Genomic DNA, 22,033 nt, shown 5'->3' with positions numbered 1-22,033 from the left:
TGCTAGATGTGTAAGTGCAGGTTCATAGTAATAAAATTGAATGATTCAATGCAGTTGGCTTAAATCAAGGTTTGAAAGGGCATATTTTGGATGAGATGAACTTTGAGGCCTTGAGGGGTTCATAAGTTTGGACAAGTTCTAAATGCCCTTAGGAACCAATTTGAGCACCTTAGGGGGTTTAGAAGTTCATATTTTGGAAAAGGTTCTTTTGGAGCCATGTTTGAGCCAAAACAAGATTCTAAGTTGGATGGACCGAACAAGTGAAGAATTATGAATTAGACTAGTTGGACAGACTCTATGAGGTATGCCAAAGTCATAGGAATGCTCTCAAAGATAGCCGAATCAAACTGAAGAAGGAAATCCCAATTTATACTTCATTTCAGTAGGTCTACGACACACCAGACCGAGTACATAGTGAAGGTAGACTCTAGATCTCTGTGGCTTGGTGCACCAGACCATTCCAGTGGTGCACCGGACCACTTACATAGAGAGGGTTTCTACAGGGCTTGGGTGGCCTGGTGCACTAGAGCACTTATGCAGAAATGTTTGTTCTTGAAGAGTTGAAGCACAAGGCGCACCTAGGGGTGGCAATGGGCTATAAATTTTACACTATAAAATATAAAACCCTAAGTCATTGGAACAATTTTTAATTTTAAACTCTAAAAAATATAAGGGCATGTACAACCCTAAGTCATTAGGACGGTTTTTAATTTTAAACTATAAAAAATGTAAGGACATGTACAACTCTAAGTCATTGGAATGATTTTTATTTTTAAACTCTAAAAATATAAGGGCATGTACAACTCTAAGTCATTGAAATTATTTTTTAAATATAAGAGACAACCAAGATATTACATGATACGACCATAAGCCTTTAGATATAAATACAGTTAAGACACAACATGTATAAAGAGTAGTGTAGATCATATCTTTTATTTTTTTTCACTTAGCCTTTAAAGATCCCTTGTTTAATTGTGTTGTATATAGCTTAATTATTATAGGATGGAAGGAGTACTCGCGCTCACACACACACTATATGTTCTCTTTAACCAAGTGGATTTATTTAGGTAGTGTTTGGTTGAAGAACCAAGTAGAACGGAGCCGTTCTATCCCAGTTTTGTTGCTGTTTGGTTACAAAGTAACTAGAACGGAATGACTCCAATTAGGAAATATTCTCCTCAGGTCCGGAACCATTCCGCTCCAAAAAATCAACCGGACGGAGTCGCTCCGTTCCCATCCCGCTGTCACAGTCACGTTTCGTTCCGTTCACTCTGCAACCAAACAAAAAACAGAGCCGCTCCGTTTCAAATTACCAAACACAGAACAAAGCGGCTCCGTTCCTACAACGAGGGATGGAACGGCTCCGTTCTACTTAACTCCTCTCAAAGAATCACCCTGTGCACTAAAGAAAAGCGAGTAAGGCCGTAGGAGGTTTTTATGCCGAGCGCTCCAGAAGCGACACGACGTCAACGTGGGCGTGGCGCGACCGGTTCAATTGTTCAAAGCTATCCATCCCCTCGGCGTAGCGCATCATCCATCCATCCATCCCTCGCCTCGCCATTATCACCCGCAACAGGTGGAGAGGGAAGGGAGGCAAGGCATAGATCCGGCCGCCCTTTTTCTATACACGATACTACTACTACTCCGTCCAACCCAAATGATGCCAAGCACCCAGCCGCAGCAGCAGCAGCCCAATCGACGGTGCGGTGCAGCAGACAGCAAAGATATATATATAAAAAAAATAAAACGCGGAGGTGGAAGAGACGCGGGCGGGACGGCGGCACCAGCACGCCAGCCATTGGCACCGCTTTTGTCACATGCCCATCGCCCCGGGTTTTCTTCTCTTTTCCAGTCCAGCACCAGCACCAGCACCAGCACGTCCGTCCGGTGCGTCGGCCACTGGCACTGTGCCGGGATGCGGAGCTGCTTTGACTTTCTCGCCCGCCCGCCAGCCCGGGTTTTTTGTCCGGAGCCGCTGCACGACCGAATCGGGGCCGGCGTTACCCGGCCGCAACGAACGAACGAACCACGCGGAAAAGCTCCCCGCCCGTGCCTCTGTGTGGGTGTGTGATGGCGAGTTTTTACCGCTGTGCTGCCCGTGACCGTGAGTGGTGCGCGGTGCGGTGGTGCCTCGCCTCGCCTGCCCTCAATCTTCTTCTCTCTGCCATGTGCGTGCGTGCGCGGTGAAAAAAGTAGGCGGCCTACTGGCCTAGTCCTCCTGCCGCAAGGCGCGACGCGAGCAGTCAAGCAAGCACCAAGCTAGGAAGGAGGAGCTACAGCACGGAAGAAAAACAAAAGTACAGAGGCTCCGAGTTGCATGCGTCCAACGGGGGGGCCTGAAGCAGTCCATAAATAAATCCAGGACCAGGACTAGCGCCCCCCGGTGTGTGGGCTCCCCCAATTGGTGGACAGAACAGCGCCAGCGGCGGTGGACAACAAGTCAAAACGCGCGGGCGAGCGAGGGGTGGCCGGGAGGGAGGAAGGAACTGGAAAGGAACGAGGTGGGTGCGTGGGGCGTGCCGCTCAACATTAATTGCCATGTAGGAAAGGAAAGGAAAGGATCCTATCCGCTGGGAAGACAAAGAACGAGTGTGAAATGAGTGGGATGGGGGGGGGGGGGGGGGGGGGGGGGGGGGGAGGGGTACGGGCAGGCGGGCGGAGGAAGCAAACACGTAGCAGCGACCAGGCGCAAGGCGCCAAAAGCCTATGGGAAGGCTACGGCGACGCGGATTCCCCCACCACAAGCCAACAAAACCCCCCGAAAAGAAAAGAAAAAAACAAAGGCGAGGCGGGGCAGGCCAGGCCAGGCCCAGCGCGGCCAGACAGCCATCCTCACTCGCGTCGCGTGCGTGCCGGCGGCGCGCCAAGTAGAAGTAGCCAGGCAGACAACCAACCCCCGTCTCGCCAGCACCACCTCCGTGCCGACGCACCCCTCCTGGCCACCCACGCTCCGTCACGTGGACGCGAGCACTACCAGGCGCCACCAGCTGGTCGCTTGATTCGATCGCTACGTCTACGTGTATTGCTATTGCCCACCAGCGTCCGCCGCGCCGCGCCGAGCCGGCCGCACACGTACTACGGTACTAGTATCGCCGAAGACCGGAAGGCGCCTGGCTGGCCGGACAGAACACAAGAGTTTTTTTTGTTTCATCGCGCGTCGTCGGGTCAGATAACGATCAACCGAGAGGATAATGGTGGTGTCATGGACCGCTGGGCTTCGGCTCGCGCCATCTTTTTACGGAAAACAAAATCCGTTGACAAGGTTGACCACGCTGCTGTGGCTCGGTCTCTGTGCCCGCGCGCGATGGGCGCTGCTGTGCCAGCACTAGTAGGACTGTGTAGAAAGGATGCGTCTGGTGTGACGACCGACCAAACAAGCGGAGGAGCAACACCCCTAGTAGTAGTAGCCACCGACCGATCAACTCGACAAAACGCCACACGACCGACCGATCAAAGCTGTGCCTGGCTGCTTCTTTTATTAGTAAACAACAACACGTTTAACGTCTGGCGGACGGTGAACAAAGACGTGTCCACGAATGCAAATATCCCGTCGCGCGGATGCCGGTGGGTCGCGACGGAACGGAACGGACAACCCACCCACGCCACGCCACGCCAGGACGTCTGATATCATGGCACTATCAAAACAGTACAGACAGACCAGGCCACCAGGGTAGTAAAGGGGAAGAGAGAAAAAAAACCTGGCGGATCCGTGCCGGAACGAACAACGCGGGAGGTGGTGGTGGTGTCCTGGTGGGAGTGGTAGTAGACGAAACGTTTGGCTCACCGCTCGCCAGGTTCCGTACCGGCTGCCTGTCCGCTTCTCGGCCTCTGCACCAAACGGGCGGGGAGGCCTCCGTCGCCGTCATCCGTTCAATCAAGGCAAAGGTGTGTGTCGCCTTTCGGCAGTGTACGCGCGCCCCGAGTTTTAATGAATGAGCTTGGGCGCTAGGTCCGCCGGGCACAGGACACATCGTTTAACACATGTGATGCCATTGCGCCGGCCGGCCTCTTTCCTTTCCTTGCCTTGCCTTGCCCTCAGGATAGACGGCGGCCCTGGGATTTTCCCTTCGTCCCGTCCCGTACGGTCCGCGCGCGGAAAGGTGAAACGTGATGAAAGGGGTCCTTCCTTGCACATAATTGCGCCGCGTCAATGGGACACATTGCGCACTATTTGGGGGGTGCCGGATAGCCCGTACTCCTCCTGCCCTCCCCCCCCCCCCAAAAAAAAAGAAGCACAATTTCGCATCCCTACTACGTACTCCCATGCTCGACAAGAGCTAACAAAAAAAAAAGAAAAGAAAAGAACTGCAGCTGCTCCTTTGCTCGTTACCGATTGTTTGCGATCGTACGTACCGGTGATTTAACAGCGCATAGTCAATCAGTGACAGAATCTACATGATGGGACCGGACCCTTAGGGTCTGTGTAAGTTGCAGGCGAGGTACTTAGGGACTAGTAATTCTCAAAGGTCCCTGTCAGCGCGTTAATCATGGCTTTTACTAGAAACTGGAACCATCACTTTTACTAGAAACTGGAACCATGCAAAATAACAAAACGCAGCCATATGCCCATATATAGGCGCTTGGAGCTCGTCGCTTACCGTTTCGATGCTGATCTAACAGCTTGTCAATCAGGATGCTAATCTGCCTGTCCCAAACAAGGATGCCCACTGATCCGTCCCACCCTAAACCAAAAACCGAACACATGTTCAGAATTATGACAGTTTTGATACGGTACGCAACCTCCAATTTTTTTTTTTTCTTCTGTACAATTTACGGCCTAGTAGAGGGACAAGTGACACCAGGCTGGTGGCGACAGCGGCACTGGACGAACGGAGTAGGACAGCACTGGCCAGGCGACCAGTATAATATTTTTGACTTTACGCGCACAGACCGGAGCCGGAGCTAGCGGATACCGCTAGAGATGAGATAGACCAGTATAGAAACGCGAGCCGGCCGGTCAGCCCCTAGACTCGGCTCGGCTCGGCTCCGCTCCGCTCCGCTTGTCTTTTTGTGGAAGGCTTGTGGCCGAGATACTCCATTCATTCAGCCTGCGCTGTCGCGGCCGTGAGCGGCTTTTGGCAAGTGCTGGTGTTGCACGAGAAAGTCTCGGCCTTTTTTTTTTTTGCATGAGAGGTGTAGCCGGCCGGCGGCTGCGGAAAGACGAACGCGGGTGGTGGTGCACTCCGGGATCAAGTGGAAGATCTTCCGCGGAGAATTTGTTTGCTTGGATTGCGGAGGGTCATCATTACAATGAAATACGGGCGGTGCCCGCAAGCAATCCGGTTGTGCAGATAATTTTGTGACGGTGACTTCCAAATCTCCATCTATTACTCCGATGGTCTGTGGCAAGGCTTCTTATCCATCCAATGCAAATCTGAAATTTGATTGAGAAAAATACCATCAGCTAGCATGCATGCACGCATGCCCACATCAGAAACAAGGTGGAACCATCGGCAGCGGCAGCAGCAGCCAGGGAGAGGGGGGAGGTCAGGAGAAGCGAGGATTGGGACGAGACAGACTGGAGCCAAATCCATTCCCCCGTCCGAATCATACTGAAAACGGACGAAACGACACGATCCATGCGCCTACAGCGAAAGGAGCATGGAAATGTCACTGACACGGGACGTGATCTGGGTCGTACACCTAGGATCGCAACCCTTCTCCTTGCACCGACAGACGCCTCCGTTGCAAGTACAGGCGATATGGAATGACACATGGCAATGGAATGGGCGCAAGGACACACAGTCACCAGAGCACCGAGATCAGGCGGGCCTGGGGGTCGAGTGGCAGTGCCATCCCCTCTTCATCAATGGTTCTCATCACATTTCACCGACATCCAACCAGAGGCATTCAAGGTTACAACAATATATTTAGCAGCAGTTCAGCATTGTATACAGAGATGGACAAGAAAAGAGACAAAAGCCACACACCAGCAGTAGAGGTGTAGTAGCACATTTTCTTATGCCTCTGCATCTAGCCTAGTAGTAGTAGTACTAGATTGGAAACATGTTCCACGACGGCATTGGGTAGATAGATAGATAGACAGACAGTACGATTCATCATAGAATGAAAGGCAGGCACCATCCCATCCGATCCATAAAAAGATGAGAAATACTACTACATCAGACACAGCAACAAAAAAAAGGCCGTCCACCTCCTTGTTGGTCCATCAGTCCACCACTGTACACAGAATGTTAGATGATTGACGGCGAAATTATAGGCTTCCCTCCATCAACCACGACGCAGATCATCAAGCAGCTTTGTGATCAGCAACCCGACGACGAAACCAAAAAAAAAAAAGAGTCACTGTGGTTTCTTTCCTAGATAGAGAGTTTTATCAGCAGCAAAGCCCACCACCACCACCCCAAGCAGCAGCAGATGCAGATCGGTACAACTATAAAGTCAAGCTTACCACCCATCTTCTTGCTATAACATGTGAAGTTTGTGTGCATGTGCTGCTAGAGGTTAGCCGCGAGGAAGTCGCCGATCTCCTCCATGACCTCGTGGTAGTGGTCCGTGTTGGACAGCAGGTAGAAACCCACGGTGGCCTTCTCACGGTACACGACCTTCACATGGTGGCCGTCTTGCTGGAGGCCCTCGGCGTACGCCAGCTGCCGATCGCAGGTGAGGTCCAGGCCCGACACGATGATGAGGCTCTTGGTGAAGGGGAGCCCCCTGAGCCGCCGCCCGTTCGGCCCGAACGGGTTGCACGCCGGATGGTCCCGGTCGGCGTCCTCGGGCAGGTACGCCTTCCAGTACCAGTCCCTGTCCTGGAGCGTGACGAAGTACTTGCCGTCCAGCCGCCGCTCCGACTCGGTGCGCTCGGTGCCGCCGAACATGGCGTTCAGCAGGATGTTGCCGCATATGTTGATCCCGGCGTCGGCGGCGCGGACGGCCACGTGGTGGGCGATGTTGCCGCCCGAGCTGTCGCCCGACAGGAACACGCGGGGCCGCCCGTCCCCGCCGCTGCGGAGGAAGGGCTGCGACGTGGCCCACTTCAGCGCGGCCCAGCCGTCGTCGTAGGCGCACGGGTACCGGTGCTCGGGGGCGCGCCGGTAGTTCACGGACACCACCACGCCCTTGCTCAGCTTCACGAACCGCCGGCACAGGTTGTCGTAGATGGCCGTGCCGGAGGACGAGTGGGCGAAGCTGCCGCCGTGGAAGAAGAGGATCACCGGGAACGGGTCCGGAGACGGCCCGCCGCCGAGGAAGTCAAGGATGGGCAGGGTGACCGCGGCCGCGCCCGCGCCGCCGTTGTTAGTGGCGGCGCGGTAGATGCGGACCTCCAGGCCAGTGGACGTGTCGATGACGTGGTCGGACGAGGAGACCCCCTCCTGGGCCCGTGCGTCGGGCGGCACCCGGCGGTCGAGGAACTCGGCGAGGTCGCGGTCGAAGGTGCCGTCGGCCCGCCGGAGCATGTTGTACGCCAACTTGAAGTTGGAGATGAGCACCCATGTGTGGATCGGCACCGCACCCTGTACAACAAGAAGGAAACCAACATCAACAACAGTTTCAGCCCACCCCCCTCCTATTCCTTTTGCAGTTTCCTGGCATGGGTGAGAACGGCAACGAGAGCTGCGATCTTTGGCCTCCTCTTGCCAGAAAAGATGGAAGCTTTGGTCGCTACCGTCTTGTTAGGCAGCCATTTCCGTGGGCATCCATCGCCACTCCCTCCCAAACTCCCAAAACAACGGGGGCAAGCGAGAAGAGGATAAAATTGGGGGTTGAGCCCAAAGGGGAAAGGAAGGCAGCGATTGACCGGGAAATCGCCGGCCAGCGCTGGCCCCCAATCCACCGTCCACCCAATCATAAAGCGGCGGCACAAATCGGGAGCCGCAGCCCTGGCGCACCCCTACAGAAGAACGCTCCCCCAAACGCGTAACCGAGGCGGGAGCCGGACGCAAGGACGGCGGAGCACATGCCCGCGCCAAACTAGTATATCAGTACAAGAAGGAAGCCCAAGGAAGGAAGCAACGGCAGCATCGCGCGCACCTTGCACTCGTTGCGGTTGACCTCGTCGCTGCCGGCCATGGCGGTGGGCGGGCGCCGCTTGCAAGCGCAAGATCTCTCCCCCGGGCAACAAAGCCTGGCTTTGCTCACGGCATGGGCCCCGGAGGACCGGCCACGCCAAGTGATCCCGCTGAACCGAGCTCGGCTCGAGCGCCGCGCCCTCCCGCGTCCCCGATCTCCTCGGGGCAAAGCCCCCTTCTCCTCCGCTCCAATACAAATCCCTGACGCCACCAACCTCTGGGCTCGACGAGCCAAGAAGGGGAACGAGCACCAGGCTGGCGCGCGCGGGCGGCAGAACGAGGAGAAGAGGCGAGGCGAGGCGGGCGCTGGAGCAGAAGCGCTGTAGGCTGTGGTGTGTGAGGCGGGGGCACAGGGGGCGAGGGAGAGATGGAGGGCAACAGGAAGGAGGGGAGGGGGGGTAATAGCGGGGGCGGGCGGAGGCGGACGGACGGACGGAGGAGACGACAAAACCGGCCGGCTCAAAAAGTAAAACCCGCGGGGGATGCGGGGCCCACACGCGCCCACTTCTCTCCCTACCCAAGCTGCCAATATTTTTCTCTCCCTCTCACTGATCAACTCCTCCTTCCTTTCTCTCTCTTCGCCTGGCTTTTGTTTGTTTATTTCTTTCTTTTTGAGGGTTTCGCGAGAAGGTTTGGATGGATCTGCCGAGCCGAGGCGCCCGACGACGACGAATCGACCCCCCCCCCCCCCCCCCCCCTTGCGTGGCGCCGCCCTTTGGGACGAAAGTTGCCCCTTGTGCTTTTCGTGCTCGCTTGCCTTTTGTCCTGCGTCGTGGTCGTCGTGGCCTGGAGCCCTGGACATGGGGTTACGATACAACATTCAGAAGAAATGACATGACATAGCACGAATTTGGGCAACATAAGTGAATCAGGCTCCGTTGCCAGACAGAAGTGAATTTGGGCAACCGCAGTATCCGTTGGAAATTTCAGTTATAGATTTCGATCCCTGACTCAAGCTTACAATATTCTGCTGTGGCCAGACAGACAGACAAGCAACCGCGCCGCGCGACCTGACCACGATGGCACACCTGACAAGTGTCTATACCGTTACCCTCTCCCGTCCTTGACAACCAGGCTGGTGTGAGTCCCGCGGTGAGATGTCGTGTGTCACCAAGTTCTGCCTCATGATCTCCCCACCTCTGTGAATCAGGCGTCGAGCCAGTATCTTAATTTGGTAGCAAAACTCGATCCGACTCCAAGCAAAGAAACGCCAAATCCTTAAACACCAATCCATGCATGCAAATGTGTTTCTTCAGCTGAGAAGTATGCAACACTAGATGAATTGTCACACCACTCGATTTTAAAGTACAAAACCAGGTGATACATTCTTATACATGCAAATAACTTCATTAATGGTGACCAAACGCAGCATATAAAAAGTATGATTACTACATCTCATAAAAACATCATAATCTTCGTCTTTAGAATCACGGGAACTGTCAGTGGGGCGAGAGAGAATGGGGATGTGCTGGTGAAGATTTGAGAAGAAGTAGACTAAGATTGCCTTGTGCATAAAAATTTTATTGACTCTAATTCGCTCTCTTCGAACGCTTGTTTCGATCTTTCATACGTGTTCTTCCATTGTTGTGCTATTCATAAGAATGCAGTCCACGAAGATCAATACACTCCGGTGGAGCAGCGCTACAAAAATATTGTTCACCAAGCTCTAAAATATAGCCAAAGCGTTTGTAAAGTCCAAACAACATCACCATGGCCTCGTAGAAACCTTGATGTGTGCAAAAGTCAGCCTTGTATTCAACCCCCCCCCCCCCCCCCCCCCCTCTGCCACAACTTGAAGTGCACAGGCACTGTAGCTCATCTGACACTCCATCTGCCATGACAATATTATTCCACTGCTCCCTCCCTATCTCTCTTATGCTTCTCTTCTAAGTTCTTGTACACTGTAATACTCGGTTTGTACAATTTTTTTCTCTTATAGTAATAAAATATTTTTCGTGATGTAGAGGTTTTCCCTACAGCCTTTTCCTGTAAAATAATTATTCCATTGCACACAAGAAGAAATGCCACCCGCTCTCTTCAGACCCTGCAACTTGGGTACTGTTGTCGGTACACACTCATGTATCTGAACCTTAACTACCTCTAAAGCAGTCCGATGTCCCTGATATGTAATCCGCATAACTTTTGTTTTATAGTCCACCCCTGGACTGGTAGCTCAAATCGGTTAAGAAGAGCGAATATTTTAATATTAAGTTAATTTCTAAAATAATTAGAACATAACCAATGGATAAAATTATATGTAGCAAATAAAAACATGTCCACATAGTAGATCTAGCGAAAAAGAGCGAGAAACTCATCTTCACTCGTAGCGAGGGTTGCTTTATTTTCCCAAAGCTCCTCCAACACGTGAAGAAGAGGAATGCGTTGTGCACAAGAATGATTAGTTCTCCATTTCCCACACCACACTTGAAACATAGCCCGTTTTGCATCGGTACTGTTTCAGTGAAGCCAATTTGTCATCCACATCTGAACGCTGTGGCTTGCTCTTCAGTTTATCTCCGTGTACACTGAATCCTTTTTTTTCTTTCTGAAACTATGCGATCAGAGCTTTTAGTGAAATTAAAGACCGCCCAGATGACTTGTGTTTGGATGGAGAAAGTTCATCCTCTTGAAGCAATGCCAGCTCAATGCACTTGCAGTGTCGACATTTTTAAGAGTAAATGCCACTCGGATCTCCTCGTTGAGGCTTGCCAGGAATTTTTGTCACGAATAGACATCATCTACGGGCGAATCCTATACACCTGGAAAAACATCAGACAACGATCACGCCATAGTCTCGCATTATCACCAGCGAACTTGGGAAACTCCAGTTTCGGCACGGGCACAGATCTGGAAAACATGGCAGAATCCGTATCACGAGAAAGTAAGCCAGGAGCAGGATGGTCGTGAGGCATACCTGTGACCGGGTGTGTCGGCGAGGATCAGAGGATTCCGACGCCAGCAGAGCAGCCTGCCCGGTGGTCGTTGTGCAGGCCATGCCCAGCCCGGCCGCGACAGCAATGGCGCGGCGTTCAAATCGATCCACCTGGGCGGAGGTTGGAGTCGAAACGCTGCGCCGGGTTGTCTCCGGTTGCTGAACGCGCGCTGTCGTCTCCTTCGATTGCTGCATCATCGATGTCTCTGTGATCGTGCACCAAGCCTCGAGGTCGCTCAACGTATCCCGCGTCGTCTTCATCATCTCCTGAAACCCGGCGAACTGGTTCGCCATCGCTTCCATGGACATGTGTTGAGGTCATCGATATATATAAGTCGTCATCTCTTGCTGAAAACTGGAGGGTTTCAGCTTCGGCGGCAGCGCGAAGATGATCGTCGCGGATAAAAAAAGGTCTCCCGCAAACCAGAAGGCTATGGATACCAATTATCACGACAACACTATCGGCTGTCTCTCAGCTGATAGGAACTAGTCAATTTACGTAGATTTTTAGAGACTCACAAAATTTAATTTAGGTGACAAAAAGTTGGTTTTTTCTATTGTGCGTGAATTGTGAATTGATGAGCGAGGAGTTGTATTAATTTGGTGTTACACTGATTTATGAAACAATGAGTATAATTACTATTTTCTATTGTTATATTTGATTTCGAATTAACTAGAATTTGATTATTATAGATATCGTTTCTTTCTACTCTATCCCACAAGCTAAATGAGCTAGACCAAGCCGACTTTATGCCGACTTTATGGCTCGTTAGGTTAACGAGCCGAACCGAACCAACTCGTTAGCTTAACTAAACAGCTTGAACTCGGTCGAGCCGAGCTAACTCGATATATGCCCCTACGTACCACCTCACTTCCCAACCAAACGGATTCTTAAAAACTATCATGCCACTTTTCGCTTTGAATACTGATTTGCGAGACAAACTTAATGTTTTTTTACCGATTTTCCAAATGAATCTTACCCTATTATATATAAAACTTTTGGTATGCCACGCTATATAGCAGAATTCTAGATAGATACGCCACTGGTGCTAGAAAGGGCCCGTTTGGATTGATGCCTAACTTGCCCCACTTTGCCTAACTTTTCTGCCTAAGGTTAGTTATTCAATTCGAACGACTAACCTTAGGCAAAACCTTAGGCAAAGTGGGGCACAGTTAGCCACAAACCAAACGTGCCCAAAGCCTCACATGGTATAACCTTAGGTTGCCACACTTTTTTGCACACTGAAATCACACCGGCAATACATGCACCGGCTTACCATGGAGACACGAGGGTCCAATTTGTTTCAATTTTTTTCCAGCTTTTGAACTATCAAAAACTATTACAAACTGTCAAACACTCAGTTTTTCAGCTAATTTCTATAAAAATCGATTGGTAAAAACCATATAAAATCAATATAAATACATAATTAACCGAGTCTTTACAATAGTAGGAATCCATCACTTTCTAAATACTGAACTCTATGAACATATTTATCTTTCTTCGCACGTAATCCTCATTATACTCAGATTCTTCACACAGTCAAATTCTCAAAAAAAGATAGTCAACAAAAAAACTGAACCAAACAGACCCAACGTGACTTCCAAACATCTATCTGAACCATAGTATTAGATCAACCCCAAAAGAAAATAAAGGGAAAACTATACTAGCATATAGCTTCGGTCTTGCTAACTGACCTTTATTTATGGGCATGTTTAGGACTGTTACAAATTTTACTGAAACTAAATTTTTTTGAGCATTTCTTTACACGGTCTTATAATTCCAGTTGTTTTTTTTCTGAAGCGAGTTTGTGGATCTAGACTTGTGTGGCTAAAAACTATGAAGCGAAGTTGAAAAGAACGTATAACAAAGCGGTTCCAAAAAGGCCCTAACTACACCAGTCTTCGAGAAGCTGATTGTTGCTTCTTTTGTTGTTGTTTTTGTGAAGCTATTTGAAGTGCTCGAATCTCACATAGACTCACTCCATCCCAGGAATAGTTGACCTGAGCAAGCATTTATCTAAATTTATAGCTAAAGCGTTAACTATTTGCATTTATCTAAATTCATAGCTAAAGCGTTAACTAGTTTGGAATAGAGAGAGTATTTCTTCAAGGAAAAAAATTACAAATGATGACTACATTGATCAAAATTTCACAATTTCGACCATCTACAGATAATTCGATGTCCTTTATTCCCTCGTGTTATCTACGCTGCAAAGGTACACTCACAAATCGCATTTGCTCAGTGGCGCAAAAGCACGCAGCTGACACTTTCATAAAGTACAAAAGTACTGGTCACTATCATTTGTGCCGCCTGAAGACGCTCGTCTGATAATATTATTTGGATAATAACCAAAATGATTGGGGGATGGGAGGGACCCCTACGTGATTTTTTCATCTGAAAGCATCTCCCGAGGCCAGCACATCATCACACTAGCTCCAGCACGGGCCGCAGAACTTGCGCTCTAATATATAACGTCCAACCAAAGCCGTCGCGTACTCGGTTTCACGTGGCTGCGCGCCCCGCCGACCCGCCACATCTAGTATTCTTCCTGGTAGATGCCGCCGGGCGGCCGGCAGCTTCTAATTTTTAAACGGCGTTATAACTTAAGGCTCTGTTAAGCAGCATAATGCTGAGCTTTACCTAATGAAAGGGTTTTTTTCCCTCCAATCTGGGATCAGTTCTAACGTAACTCCCGACAGTTCCATACCAGTGCCTTTTATTAAGTGCCCCCACAAAATGCATTGTTGGAGGGGACAAGTACTCCTCCATATAAGATTTAGAAGTCATTTTAAGGACATATACAAGTTTGTAGAATGGAAGTCGCAGCGAATTGCATATATCGATGTCGTCTTTAACACATTTTATTCCACTTGCATGCCGCGGAGCAAAACAGCCAAAACGTCCTCGAAGATGCTCAGGGGGTGTTTGGTTTCTAGAGACTAATGTTTAGTCCCTACATTTTATTCCATTTTAATTTTAAAATTACCAAATATAGAAACTAAAACTTTATTTTATTTTCTATATTTAGCAATTTATATACTAAAAATGAATAAAATGGAGAGACTAAACATTAGTTCCTAGAAACCAAACACCCCCTCAATAACCAACAGAGTCACATTGTTTCAATAAGAGCAAACATTGCAAACTCCACTCTAACTAATCATTTCTTGGTATATACAATCATATACTAAACGACTTCCAAATCCTATACGGAGGAAGTATATATATAAAATGCCTACCTTGTATAAACTTCCTTAAATCACTGTGCCTGCTTGCTTGCTTGGCCAGTACTCGAGACCACAAAACCATTTCTAGCAATTATTGCGGTACATGCACATGCCCCGCCCGGATGACACTCACCTGTCACCTATAGTAGGCTATATACAGTTCACCTTGAAAAAGACTATGGCCCTTGCATGCATCTACCATTTTTTTTTCTTTTCCTTTTCGGCGATAACTATAGTTGGACCGAAAATAAACTTGGACCAGAAACAGTTCATCGTTTTAAAGGCGCAAGTAGTTGCCAATATGATTTCAGATTTCTTATCATTCGGATTAGATTAGACTGCTGACAAACATTTGCATGACTTGTTGATTGGTTCATGAATTCTACAGTAGCTCTTTTAGCTTTAGGCTGCAAAACATAGATAAATCAGCACCAGGCCGGGCTATCATGCCTACACGCCAACCAACACCAACTTATCCAGGCCTGGACAAAATATTTGAAGGCCGAGGAGGCCTTAATCAAGGGTCAGGTCAGGTCATGCTAGCTGCGCGTTGCAGCCACTGCTGTAGGCTACTGATGAAAGTGTTAGATGTATATACCTATGTATTCTTGTATATCTCCACTGTATTGTATAAGGGATTTAGTGCAAATATCCACAGGGAAGACAAGGACATATTCATAGCAACTTTGAAGAACAAGTTTGATAATGATCATTCTGTATTTGATCTTGTTGTGTTCGGAGGTCTGATTGCAAAGCACGTACTTCCTTATAGTGCTGAGATCGCATTTTGAAAAGCAAATGATGCTTCTTGGAAAGAGATGTTGAATTATTTTAAGTCTTTCATTCAATGTAGTTGGTTGACAAACTGTTCCGGCAGATTTTCTCATGTGGTATGAAGAAGAGAAATTACACATATGTCAAAATATTACAAAGATCAAGTCTCATGTTTGTTTTGTCAGGGTTTTCCTATATTTCTCTATTTACCCTTACTATAATGGGCTTTGACGCACTTAACTCTTCTACATAATACACTTCCAACCCACAATTAGGGTTAAAATTTCATATACTCTAACTTGGTATGAAGCCAAGTCTTTTTCCCTCCCTCCCACCCCACACCGGCTACTCCACCCACCCTAGCCACCGGCCCTGCGACTCCCTCTTCGCCGCCGCTAGGACCCCTCCCCGTCGTGGCCCGCACGCCTCGGCTCCTGGCCACGCCGTCTGTGCTCCTCCCTGCCATAGGCCCACTCCACCGTGCAGCATGAGTCGCCTCCACGTCTCCATGGCGGCACCTGCCCCTACCTCAGGTTCTGACGCCACAGTCGATGGTCTCCACATCTCCGTATGCCATCATCCCCTACCCATTACACCCCTCTCCACCAAGCTTGCCGCTGTGGATGCCCCCCTTCATCGCCGCCCTTGGCCTCTGTCCGGCTCCCCCTTGTCGTCGTTGCCACCCCTGTCGCTGCCGGCTCGCTGCAGTGACCTCATGCACGGCTACGCTTAGCCTCGCACCCCCTGCGATCCACGACAGTGTCCCCTATCCCGCCAACACCTACCCTCGCATGCAGGGCCGGACCCTACACCACGCATGGAGAGCCCTCCCCGGCTTCCTCGCCCACTGTCATATGCTCCCTGAACCCGCGTGGGCTTTGACCACTCCGTTCGACCTCGACGCGCCCTCATTGGTCCCTTCGCCTACACCGCGACTATTGCCTTGCCCATTCTGGTTACGTCTCTTGCCACAGTCTAGGTCGATGCCACTCGGGACCACGAACTTGTTGCATCCCTCACTTGTGAGCACGAGCGCGACATGGTGGTTGACAACTCAGATGGCCGAAGCTCAGTGCCTCCTTCTCGATCACATCGATGTGCCTTCTTCGGTGACTGCACTGCCATGCCCCACCTCCAGGCCCAACGTCGCCACCATCACCGCTCTTCATGCTCAGGCGGTCGAGGTTCTCAACATCTAGTCTTTAGTGTCTACTATGCTAGATTCAACATCCCCCACTATGCCCACTGGTGTGATCAAGTGCTCCACACGCTACAACGCTATGCCCTCGACGACCACATCCTCGACGACATTATCACATCGTTGTCTCCATACTAGAACCAGATGGATAATGTCATCCTCATCCTGGCTCATCGGCACCCTCAAAGTCGAGCTTTAGGACATCGTCCGTGAGTGGGGGGCATAGGTCACTAGGCCTAGGTCGCCCTCGAGTCCTAGTTTCTCGGCAACCAGGAGGCCCACATTCTCCACCTTGATGCCTTATTCCACATGTTCTCTCACGGAGACCTCTCTCCATCAATGAGTATTGTCGTCGGATGAAGTGCATGATAGGCTCCCTCCACAATCTTGGCTTGCCTGTCTCCGACTGATGGAAGGTGAGGCCCAATCTTTTATGAGGTACAATAACTTGATTGGGTGGAGATCTCGACGTTGATTATCCAAGGCTCCGAGTGAACAGATCCTCGCAATTACTAAACCATTGCTTCATTGGTTATCACCCGTGACACATGAATGACCTCACCATGAAGGCTTATCCCTGCAAGTGCAATAAAAAACACAAGCAAGAACAGGAAGAGCGCAATCAAAACTGCATTGATCACGAGGTGGGGTCTCACAAACCAATGAATGACGATACTGTTCCATGACAGATATTGTCACACCCGGTTTTATAAGGCAAATCAAATGAGAACCATGTACGTGCCAGGATAAGAAATTCACATACACAACAATTATATAGCAAGACATCATCACACAGTGCTCAATTAATAACGTAAAGAGATTAATTTGAATACATCATTGTCGGGGGCGATAATTAGGGACACCCGAATTATCCCCTAACAGACACACTCAGAGAGATAAGGACTAAACTCCCAAGAGGTGACAGCCGAGCCACCTATAAAAGCCGAGACATCGCCCTCGAGCGGCACTCCGCCTCGCCCTAGGACGACACCACTCACTCCGTCTCGCCCGAGGTCGCTTTGCCCGAGGCCACCTCAGCCCAGTCCGTCTCGCCCGAGCTAGTCTCGTGTAGATAAGACAAGGGCACTCGGAAACAGGTAGGGGACATGCGCATTTAATGCATGTGCCAAACCGCGCAGTGGCAGCAGAGCACAGTGGTGGATAAGACAGTGATCACATCTAAGCGTAGCAGTATGATTACGCCTATGCCAAACAGTGCGCACACGCCGCCTGACACCCTCCGATGGGACGCCTAAATACGACAAGCCGAGCGGACGAGTCTTCGGGGAATCCACCTCGCCCGACCCAAGCTCAGCCCTTGGACAAGCTCTCCGCCTTGCCCGAGCTCGGCCTCGGCCAACTACTATGCCACGAATCCCGCAGACAGCCACTCCGCTCGACTGTGGCGCACGTCGAGAGATGGCTCGGCTAGCGCCTCGGGAAGACTTCTGCATCAACTAAAAATGCTCTTATCTCAATGAATGCTGCAGATAATCTTGACGTCATCGCGTGCCAGGATGATGATGTACCCCGTAAGCGGCCCTTGGCCCATATCCTGGGCTGTTACAACCACTACGGCGTGGGCGGCCTCTCCCTCGGGAGCTCGGGCGTACGAACGACCCCTTGGCTTAGGCGCGAATCTACTGCACGGTCCACCGTCACATCAGACGCCAGTGCATCTCTCCTTCGAATACAAGACCCGACTTCACCAAGGGCGCTCCCCTGGGCTTATAAATAGGGCAGGGGACCCTCCATGAATGGGGGATCGATCGACATCTGCACAGAGCAGCACCCATAGACGAGTTCTTGCTTTTCACTTTGTATTAGATATTGGCACTCGCCTCAATCATTTCTAGGGACCTAGGGACTTCCCTCTCGCTTGTAAACCTTTACTACAGGCACCAAGGTGTGAGTAATATAAGCCTCATCCCCTCTGCTGGAAGTAGGGCCACGAGTAGCTCGAACCAGGATAATCGCTTGTGTTATCTCGCAGACCATCTAGAGACGGCCACGCGGCACATTTACTGGTTAGTTAAGGACCCTCGGTCCAAACACCGACAATCATGATGTCCGAGACATCCACATAGTCTTAAACATAGATCAAAGTGCGAAAACGAAACGTAGTAATATAAGGCCTTCACAGGCAGCCGACTTGGGGTTCGCCGCTAACCCACACCTAGAACTCATCATAGTCTTGAAACTCCTAGAAATCCTTCGCTACGCCTTCATCTTCTCCTAAACAGGGGTTGCAATGCGGACAACCTGGTGTTTTAAGCAAGGGTGAGTACACATCAACATACTCAGAAAATGTCCCGTTTGGCTAAAGTGGACTAGCTGTATGTGGGGTGAAGCTCAGAGCAGTTGATTTTAGTTGGTCGGGTAATTATTACTAGTAGAGAGCCAAGTTTTAGCAATAATCCCAAGTTATTAACCCAAAGGTACTCCCTCCAACAGGAGAATGGCATAATCTATAGTTATAATCATCACCATTAAAATCATGACCATATAACCATTATCATCATCATCATCTATAATCATAGTATCTCTAATCAAAGGAGCTCCCAAGGTCGCTAATAACTGTCAGCACGACTGATATATCAGTTTCTAACCCTCTGCAGAGGTCGCACACTTTACCCACAAGTCGTGATTCCCTCTCTTGCCAGGGTTTGCAATACCCTTGTTCACTCACGAGGTGAGCGGCTAGGGATTCACTACGAAGCCTTTACAAAGATTCTCCAAAGATGTAGCCACCCGTTAGGTTTCCTAAATGCACCGCACTCCTCCCCAAGGGGCAAACCACCCTTGGCAGAGCGAGCCGCGTACACCGAGCCCCATTGACGGCATAACAGCGAAGCAAACTACATCTCAGTTCCTCTAATTAATTAGCTAAGGGTGTCCCATTCCACCCTCATGGTTGTACTGTTATCCTGGGTGGTCATCCAACGAACAAGTCCTTACGGAGAGGCGCTCGAGAAACAGCTCAAACCCCCCTTAATATCACAATGCCATAACCATATCCAAAACTAAAAATTGTATCATAAATAACCTCATCATGTTCATTGATTAGAGTAGAGCGCTAGCATAAATCTAATCCAAAATAATCTAACCCAGTTAGGTAATCAAGGACATGGTGAATCAAATACTAGTAAATCTTTAGGTATTAATTGTGTAAATGCGGTGAGATGAGTTATAAAATGAGTAGGACATAGATAGGTCAGAGGACACTTGCCTTCACCAACCAGCTGCTGCTCAGGGTCTTCTCCTGCAACTTCCTTGGACTCCGCCAATGGACCGTTATCTATACGAGTGCAAACATATATTCCACATTCTTAACATAGAAGGAAACAATACACCACACAATGAAACAAATCAATTAAACAGACATGTGGCGTAGAGCTCACATTTACGACTATGCGGGAAAAGAAACTACGACAGTCAAAGCTACGACCGAGAGACATAGCGATTACGTTAAGCGGCTATGGATTAAAATATTTATTTCGACATAATTATATTCATTGATATTCATGCAACGCGTAAACAAAATTATCACTTGGTTCTGATTGGTTCTGTGCTTGATTAACTATCGTTCCACTGTGCACTTTAATTAGCAACCGCGATTCTATGTGGATCAAAAGATTGTCACACTGCAAAGCGCACGACACACAAAAACGGTGTGCGCGCTGCGAGTGAAACGACGCATGACCCAAGTGAAAATTAAGATGTTACGGCGCGCGCGAAGCGTGCCGAGGGAACACGCGCACTGGGGCTGCGTGCTAAGCACCGAGCCGCACCGGGGCAGGGCGCCGCCGAGCAGGGAGGTCGCGCCGGGGTAGGGGGCACGCCGGGCAGGGGCCGCGTGCCAGGGGAGGGAGGAGGAGAGGGAGGGGGAGGGGGAGGGGGAGGGGAAGGAGCTTACCACCACATACACGACGAATGGTGGTAACTGCAGCCCTCCGGTGGTCCAAGCGAGGAATGGGGCAGGGAGAGAGTGGGAGAGGAGGAAGAGGGAGAAGGGGGTTTCTCTTCTCCTATATCGTGGGTGCGCACGGGAGAGGGGAGGGCGCGGCTGGACCGAGAAAACCGCTTTCTCTTCTTCTTTCCTTTAATCATTCTCATTTCAATCTAATTAAATCTATTCACAAGAACAAGATCCAAATTCAATGGACTAACTCTAGAGCAGAGCATCAAAGACAAAATATATGCAACCAAGCATGAGGCAACCACAGATATTACCTTAGGGTTTTGCTTACACATGGCATGAACATAAATATCTATATTACTTTGAAAATGGGAGGAAGGAGCAAAAAAATAAAGAGAGAAATAAGGTAATGCCTGAATTTGGTGAAGATTGGGAAAGAAATTTTATACCCCCAAGTTCAGGGCGTTACATATATGATCTAAGCAAAACCCAAACCCTAATGTGGCGACGGCTGCAGTTAAAATAGAGGTTAGGGGCGTGCACAACCATTGGAGGTACCACTAATGGGCTCCAACATGATACACGACCCAACGCCCCAATAGATGGTGTCGCAACACCAAAACAGAATCTGAGCGCTGACTTGTTTCGACGATTCACGTTAACTCCAGATGAATTTTAAGGTGGGACCAGTTGGGTTGGTTAGATAATCTTCTTATATTTCCAACATTATCATGTCCATCGTAATTGGAGTTCAGATGCATCCTAGGTGTCTATTTTAGTGCATACTGGTCCTAGAACCCTAGATGGAATAGCAGCCGAGTCAGACTTGATCTTCTTCCTGTTGTGGATGCCCTTGCTGCTCCTCTTCGACACCTTGGACTTTTCTAAGTCCTTGATGGTCCTCTTCAAAGTTTCTAATCTTTAAAACATCCATGACACCAAGTGTAAGCTCTAAAACACAATTGACAAGGTTAGAACGAACCTGGAGATTTAGCTTTCGTGCACGTGCTCGTGTTGTCCGTCCATGCATTGTTTGTATGGGAGTGGTGTCCTCATCACCGACCACACTCTCATGCTGAACTTTCTATGTGGTATACCTAAATGACGTTCTCATTTCCCCTCACATCATTCAAAACCTTCTTTATGTTCATCGGTTCACCCCCGACAACTCTTGAACTATTGAGTTGGACTTGTTCGGTTTGTCTATAAAGGATCTAGCTATCAGGACTCTTGCCATCCCATGTGACAGCTTGAGACCACTCTACACGCTCTGTCCATCCACCTCCTCCGCTACCACGTCCTCCTCGCATGGTCTGGCTTCCACCACCACATCCACCACTTGCCATCATAGTCTCGCCACCCTGGACCCGACAAATGACCAAGCTCATCCGTAGTTCTGATATATCTTGTAGCAGGGCCATTTTGAGATTCTATGTCATGCTTGTCAGCTAGGCTGCCATGCTCATATACCTTTTGCTACTTCTACTTCTTGGGCTGAGCAGACTTTTGATCTTGTTCATTGTGATCTCTAGACATGTCCTATATTCAATCTTTCTAGATATAAATACTATTTGGTGATTTTGGATGATTAATCTCATTTTCTCTAGACTTTTCCTGCGTCTGAAGTCCGACACATTTCACACCCTCTTGTACTTATTCACCTGGGTCTCCACCTAGTTCCATAGCCCACTTCGTGCTCTCAAGTGCGACAACAGCTACAAGTTTGACTACTCCACCTCTCGTTCTTTCTTTCTCTCCCATGGAGTTCAATTGCAACTCTTGTGTCCCTACACCTCTACTCAGAACGGTCGGGCCAAAAATATCATTTGCACCACTACCAACATGACTTGTTGCCTTCTCTTTCAGGCATTTCTTCCTGCCAGTAATTAGGTAGAGGCCCTAAACACTGTTGTTGGGGGCCTTTGTGTTTTGAAAGTCCTCAAAAACACAGT

General features: G+C 49.5%; 2 protein-coding genes across 3 annotated transcripts; both read right to left on the bottom strand.

Annotated features, from left to right (window-relative positions):
* Nucleotides 1-5,846: 5,846 nt before the first annotated feature.
* LOC103630348 (gibberellin receptor GID1-like) lies at nt 5,847-8,383 on the bottom strand. Its single transcript, NM_001322979.1, has 2 exons — nt 7,993-8,383; nt 5,847-7,475 (listed from the first exon to the last, which is right to left on the bottom strand). The coding sequence occupies exons 1-2, from the start codon at nt 8,029-8,031 to the stop codon at nt 6,459-6,461; spliced, it is 1,056 nt and encodes a 351-aa protein (NP_001309908.1). The 5' UTR covers nt 8,032-8,383; the 3' UTR covers nt 5,847-6,458.
* A 1,871-nt stretch (nt 8,384-10,254) lies between these two features.
* Nucleotides 10,255-11,344, bottom strand: LOC103630347 (uncharacterized). Of its 2 annotated transcripts, none has more exons than XM_008651405.2 (2): nt 10,945-11,344; nt 10,255-10,877 (listed from the first exon to the last, which is right to left on the bottom strand). In XM_008651405.2, the coding sequence occupies exons 1-2, from the start codon at nt 11,269-11,271 to the stop codon at nt 10,833-10,835; spliced, it is 372 nt and encodes a 123-aa protein (XP_008649627.1). In that variant the 5' UTR covers nt 11,272-11,344; the 3' UTR covers nt 10,255-10,832. The 2 variants fall into 2 exon arrangements, with proteins under 2 accessions (XP_008649627.1, XP_020395835.1); XM_020540246.1 differs by having other exon boundaries at nt 10,255-10,789.
* Nucleotides 11,345-22,033: the final 10,689 nt, after the last annotated feature.

The sequence above is a fragment of the Zea mays genome, chromosome 6 (assembly GCF_902167145.1).
Source record: "Zea mays cultivar B73 chromosome 6, Zm-B73-REFERENCE-NAM-5.0, whole genome shotgun sequence".
NCBI classification, from domain to species: Eukaryota; Viridiplantae; Streptophyta; class Magnoliopsida; order Poales; family Poaceae; genus Zea; species Zea mays.
Note: the sequence above shows the minus strand (reverse complement) of the source record. Positions and strands in the feature narration are given on the sequence as shown.

Coding starts and splice junctions, on each gene's coding strand:
- LOC103630348 (NM_001322979.1), bottom strand. CDS start 8,031: ATGGCCGGCAGCGACGAGGTCAACCGCAACGAGTGCAAG. Junction 7,476..7,992: donor TCAACCGCAACGAGTGCAAG/GTGCGCGCGATG, acceptor CTTGTTGTACAG/GGTGCGGTGCCGATCCACAC.
- LOC103630347 (XM_008651405.2), bottom strand. CDS start 11,271: ATGTCCATGGAAGCGATGGCGAACCAGTTCGCCGGGTTTCAGGAGATG. Junction 10,878..10,944: donor GCCGACACACCCGGTCACAG/GTATGCCTCACG, acceptor CATGTTTTCCAG/ATCTGTGCCCGTGCCGAAAC.